General features: G+C 47.0%; 1 protein-coding gene across 1 annotated transcript; it reads left to right on the top strand.

Annotated features, from left to right (window-relative positions):
- The first annotated feature begins 42 nt into the window (after nucleotides 1-42).
- LOC109526986 (hypermethylated in cancer 2 protein-like) lies at nucleotides 43-4,946 on the top strand. The gene has a single exon (XM_019888626.1). It carries the CDS (start codon nucleotides 110-112, stop codon nucleotides 1,853-1,855), a length of 1,746 nt encoding a protein of 581 aa, XP_019744185.1. The 5' UTR covers nucleotides 43-109; the 3' UTR covers nucleotides 1,856-4,946.
- The last annotated feature ends 1,157 nt before the right edge of the window (nucleotides 4,947-6,103 follow it).

Below are 6,103 nucleotides of genomic sequence, written 5' to 3'. Positions count from 1 at the left end.
ACCCCCCAACCTCCCCGCCGTTTTTCTTTTGTTTTTGTTCTTTCCAGGTTCAGGTGGCGTTGGTGTAGGAAGAGAGCGAGCGAGACGCAAGGAAAGAAGGAAGGTGGAAATGGAACTGCCAAATCATGCCAAACAACTGCTGCTGCAACTCAACCAACAGAGAGCCAAGGGCTTCCTGTGTGACGTCATCATCGTGGTGGAGAATGCCCTCTTCCGTGCCCACAAGAACATCCTGGCGGCGAGCAGCATCTATTTCAAGTCTTTGGTCCTCCACGATAACCTCATTAATCTTGACACGGAGATGGTCAACCCCTCCGTGTTCAGGCAAGTGTTGGACTTCATCTATACCGGGAAGCTGCTCTCCTCATCGGACCAGGGCAGCGAGCAGAATTTCAGTGCCCTCTTAACCGCAGCCAGCTACCTCCAGCTCCACGACCTCGCTGCCCTGTGCAGAAAGAAGCTCAAGCGCAGTGGCGGGAAACCCCTGCCCGGTAAACCTTCCACTCCCGGGCCCCTGAGCCGCTTACGCCTCAACAACCAGCGCCTTTCCTCTTCCACGCCCGCTGGGCCCAACAACCACTATCATCCCGCCCCTTCAGACGCCGACCAGCCGCAGCCGGACGAAGGCCTTCGGGACAAGCTCTCCGACGACGAAACGTACATCGGCAGCTCCGGGAGGAACGGCAGCGGCGGGAACGGAAGCAGCAACGGTAACCTCAGCAGCGGAGGAAGCGCGGGCGAGCCCGATCTCGGGCTAGACCTGACCAAAAAGAGCCCCCCCTCGGCAGGCGCGGTCACGGACGCCCTGAGCCCCCACAGCAACTCCCAAGAATCCCCTCAATCTGCCTCAGTATCCACAACCAACAGTGCCTCACTGGATGACTCTTCGACCACCCTCCCCAGCGCCGACGTTTGCAGCTCGGAGCCCGCCGAGCTGAACTGCACATCGAAAGCCGAGAACGCCCACCATGACGGGCCCCCGCCCCAGAAGAAATATCGTCAGGGCGGGCGCAAGAACGAATGGCCCAAGAAGGAGGCATCGGGGCTGAAGTCGGAAGATCACGACAGGCCTCTCGTGAACGGGGTGATAGTGGCGCCAAAGGACGGCCGACCCGGCGGGGGCAGCGCCGGCGGCTTCAACTCCGACCAAACCCACCAGTGCAAAGACGAGGACGAGGGAGGAGAAAACGGCCAGGACCACAGCGACGAGAGCGGCCAGAGCGACGGCGAGAGCGCGGGGGGCAGAGGAGGGACGGGCGGGGCGCACCAGAACGCCAACTACGTGTACCGCCAGGAAGGTTTCGAGCCGGCGTTCGGGGACAACCTCTACGTGTGCATCCCCTGCGGGAAAGGCTTCCCGAGCTCGGAGCAACTCAACGCTCACGTGGAGACGCACACCGAGGACGAGCTGTACATCAAAGAGGAAGTTGGGACCTACGTCAAAGAGGAAGACGAAGAGGAGGCCGAGGACCTTTCCACCCCCGTCGGGCCCTCCAACTTCGCCACCGAAGCCCGCCCTTTCAAGTGCACTGTTTGCAATAAGAGCTACAAGGACCCGGCGACGTTGCGACAACACGAGAAGAGCCACTGGCTCACCCGCCCCTTCCCTTGCAACATCTGCGGCAAAATGTTCACCCAGCGGGGCACCATGACGCGCCACATGCGCAGCCACCTGGGCCTCAAGCCCTTCGCCTGCGAGGAGTGCGGCATGCGCTTCACCCGCCAGTACCGGCTGACGGAGCACATGCGCGTGCACTCCGGGGAGAAGCCGTACGAATGCCAGCTGTGCGGCGGCAAGTTCACTCAACAGCGCAACCTCATCAGTCACCTGAGAATGCACACCTCGCCCTCCTAGAAAACGCATCAAGCCAAAGAACTCTGGGAATAGAAAAACAAACAAAAAAACACCCCCACTAAACTCTCGCTCGACAAAGAAACGCACATGAACACGTTCGACACAGTTCTATTCCGCTCGGTTTACGACGGCGCCCTGGCTGAGTGAGCGTTGTTGCCATACTGGGCGATGGTGGTGACGGTGTCGCTTTGGGGGATTGCGTCACCATCGGTTTTAAAGTGACATATATGCTCACCTCTCAGGAGTTCTAGAGGAACAGTTTACTCTTCTCTCTCTCTCTTTCTCTCTTTCTCTTTGTCTTTCTCTCAGCTGAAAGTCACAAAGCCGTGGCGTCATAGCTTTGTGACTTGCGCTCTTTCAAGGCCGATAAATGTGAATGTGGGTACCAATGTAATGTCCAGCCCTTGTCACCCCCCCAAAAGGCTTCCTTTCCTCCTAACTTTTGAAAGCTTTTTGCTGGTTGTCCACCAGAACGATGACTCGAGTCCCCCCCTCTCCTCTCCAACGCTATTCTGACCAAATAGATTCAAAGAACCCAATGAAACCAGTACTGGCAATAATATCGCAAAAAAAAAAAAAAAAAAGAGTGTTTTGAACTCTGACAGCTTTATAGCCTTTTTTATTTTCCTTTTAAGCGATGGGGGGGGAACTCTCGATGTACGATGAGGGGGTGACTGGGACCATCTCCATGCTTTAACTGATAGAAGGATCCAGGTGGGATCATGTTGGGGGGTCAAGATTTAAGTTTCAAGAGTTTTCTCTTCATGGCTGTTGACAGTAAAGGATGTTCACTCTTTTCCCCATCTTGCCTGTTAGTGCACCCGGCAACCAAACCCGTTTGGGGGGGGAAAAGGACCACCCCCCTTGAGGTACGTGTTTTACTTAAAGAACTAATAATGTTTCAGTGAATGTTTAAACTGGAAGGTCTTGGGTATTTCTTGTGGAGGGGAGGGATTTGTTTTTAAAGGGGGCTCATAAAGAGGGTGTTTTAGACGGAACAATATGTTCAGTGGGTACGTTTTATTTTGTGTCTGTATCGCTTTCCTCCCCTTGAGAAAAAAAAACAAAACAGAAGTCTATTTATATGGGCTTGTGACCTCGCTACCTCTGATTACTCTTAACGAACTCTATATGTTGATTAGTTCAAAGTTCCAATGTAATTAATTGTAAAAAGTGTGTAGATTATCTTCACCTGATGCTTTAACCTGCCCATCTCTCAACACAGGTTTTTAATGCCTATAGATTTTTTTTTTTTTTCTTCTTCATATTCTCGTTAGCAGTTGTCTATTCCAAAATATAAAATAGCTTTCCGGGCGCCCCGCTCAGGATGGTGCCGCCTCAAAATAATGTACTGTAGCGTCTTTGTGAAGGCAAATGATGATGGTTAGTTGGTCTAAGTGTAGTTGTGTTCCAAAGATCTTGTGAATGTGGAGGACAGAGCTAACTAACAAACATTGCTAGACAAGTTCAAACCAAAGCTTTAAAAAAAAAAAAAAAAAAGATATACTTAAGATATATAGCATACTAAATTATTTCACTTTTGATTTCCCTTACTTTTGCTCCTGTATAATACAAATTTATTAATTATATTGTCCATATAAAGAAATTCACTCTTTAGCGTTTTGGCCAATGACTCTGAAGCGGAGAAAGGTTGTGGTGGTTTGGAACGGAAAAGCTTGTGCTGATTGGTGGGCCGGTGAACTTTACCACCTTTTTTTTGTTTTTTAAGTAAGTCATGTCATTTTTATTGTCCAAAGTCCTTATCACTTTATATTCCCAAACTTTAAAAACCGGACTTGGTGACGTGTTCTGTTCAGACCAAAAACAAAAAAACAAAAAAAAAAAGCAAAATAAGAAAAAAAAATACGACTTATATAATCAGAAATTTAATGTGAAGTTCAAGTTGCTTGTTAGTTTCTTTTTGAGCCAGACTTGTGAAAACTTGTAACAAGAAGGGAGAAGCAGAGATGCACTGGACAGCCACTCATTGGTCTCCTGCAAAGATCCTCCTTTTTTTATTTGTTTTTTTTTTTTTGTTGTTGTCGTTGCTGTTGTCTCTGATTGTGTTCACTTGTGTCACATAATGGTTTTAAGTTATTCTAACCTCGCCATGCTTTACCTCATAAACGAGCATATGCTTGAAATCGGGCCGTCGTCGATTGTCATCGGCGGTCATCATCACTAAAGCCTGTCCAGTGTATCCACTCTTAACACTTACTGTGGACCTCCCCTACAAGTTTTTGGTATAGGCATTCCTTTTTTCCTTTTTCTTTTTTTTTTAAACTGTCTTGCTGGAATTTTTGTTTGTTTTTTTTGGGTTGATTTATTTGTTGCCCTCATGGTCTGTGAATTTATTATGTAGGGATGCAGCCACAGTTACAACCTGCATCCTCGATTCCTGCATTTGTTACTACTTGGTCATGTTGGCTGTTAAGCAATTACTCATTTGACTAGTAATTGTGTGGTTGGTACACCCCCCCACCCCTTGCCCCCCCCCCCAAACCCTTTGCTGTAAACTACAAACATGCATCCATCCTCTGGTGTAAGATGGAGCCCACAGTGCATCGCCTTCTTGTACCTGTCAGCACTTGATAGAGTGCGTCTTGATGTCTGTCATGCAAAGGATATTTTTTTTTCTCTCTCCCATACAAGATTTCCAGCCATTGCTGGACCAAAAAAAAAAAAAAAGACTGTAGCTGCGTTTGAATGCTTGCTTGTGGGACATTGCGAAGAAAAACTCCAAACTGTGACCATACTACTACTAATATTACTACTAGAGCTACTACTAGAACTACTACTATACAAATACTTCAGGGATAGTTCTGCATCGGTGAGTGCAGGCTCTCAGCTACATTTGTAAGACATAGTATTGTATCAATTTCTCTGTATTTTAACGATGAAAGCAAAACACTAGTTTCATACATAAAAAAAAAACAAATACTGGGTGAGGGGTGGTGGGGGGGTGCTTTCAAGTCACGCAAAGAGCCTTGACAAAAGGTGAGGCAGCTCAAACAAGTCTACATTTTAGTTGATGACACGCTATGTTCGTGAATAGTTGCAAAGTTGTACAAAAGAAGAAGAAGAAGAAAAAAAAGCTCACACCCAAAATCCACCAACTATTTTTTAAACCAAAGCACATTTGAATGACTATGGAACCATGTGTGGCTCAAGGGGGCGGGGGAAAAAAAACACAAAACATGTATTTATCTCATTGTTTACAAACTTTTACAGTTTTTACAGACCTCAAGTCAGAGGCCCGGCCAGTCAGTTGTTTTTTGGGTTTTTTTTTTTCTTTCCTCTTGCTGCTGCTCCACAGAGGTTGCTGCCAAAACAAAAGCATGGGGTGGACTGCTGCATATTCAATTAGGGGGAGGGGTGTGTTTGGTTTGAGGTGCACTAACCCCACCCTGTGCCAGCTGGCTTTTGGGGTGACCCCGTGCCCCAACTCCCTCCCTCCCCTCATGCCCTCTGGCCTGTCGGGGGGCGTTTGGGGGTGGCAGTGCATCCTTGATGTGTTTATCAAAAGGCATTGTTTCGTGGGGCTCTTTGGCTGCGTGTGGTGCATATCCATGTTTGCCCACATGCACTTGACGACTGCCTCCTGGCGCTCTTCAGTTCTGGGAGGAGCCAGGGGTGAGGTCACACACTTTAAAATTTTTTGGGGGGGGTTTTAATCGCATCACGTTGTTGATAGCTTTTGATTTTGTCCACTGCATGTACACAAGAATGATCTTTTAGTCTTAACTGTGAATGTTGCTTTTTTTTTCTCCTTGCTTATTTTTTTTTAAGCTTTTTTTTTTTTTTCTCTCTCCTTGCTTATTATTTTTCAAGCAGCCCTTGTTCTGTGGGTCAAAGCAGCACAAACGTCTGGCTGGCTGAGCCTCTTTATAAAATTGGTGCAAACACTTATTGACAGTGGTTTTGTTTTTTTTTTCTCCATTATCAAATGTCTATTGTCAGTGATGAATGTATTTATTTGCGGTCCTGTCCTCACCTCTGCAAAGAATTTACTCAGCGTGAGACTGAGGTGGAGCCAGGACCCCCTTTTTTTTTTGTTCGTTTTATTTTGAGGATTTCAAGCTGAGAATCAAAAATGCGACACAAAACAGCCATTTACTGCATTCTGTGATGTTTTCTTGGATGTATTTTTTTTTTGAAAATGGTCAATATCCAATTTCTCACTTACACCTGAATGTCTATCAAGTTTTTGTTTCATGTAATTCTCTGCGGGTGTTTTTTATGATAATT

This window comes from Hippocampus comes, unplaced genomic scaffold, assembly GCF_001891065.2.
Source record: "Hippocampus comes isolate QL1 unplaced genomic scaffold, H_comes_QL1_v1.1 scaffold155, whole genome shotgun sequence".
NCBI lineage: Eukaryota > Metazoa > Chordata > Actinopteri > Syngnathiformes > Syngnathidae > Hippocampus > Hippocampus comes.
Note: the sequence above shows the minus strand (reverse complement) of the source record. Positions and strands in the feature narration are given on the sequence as shown.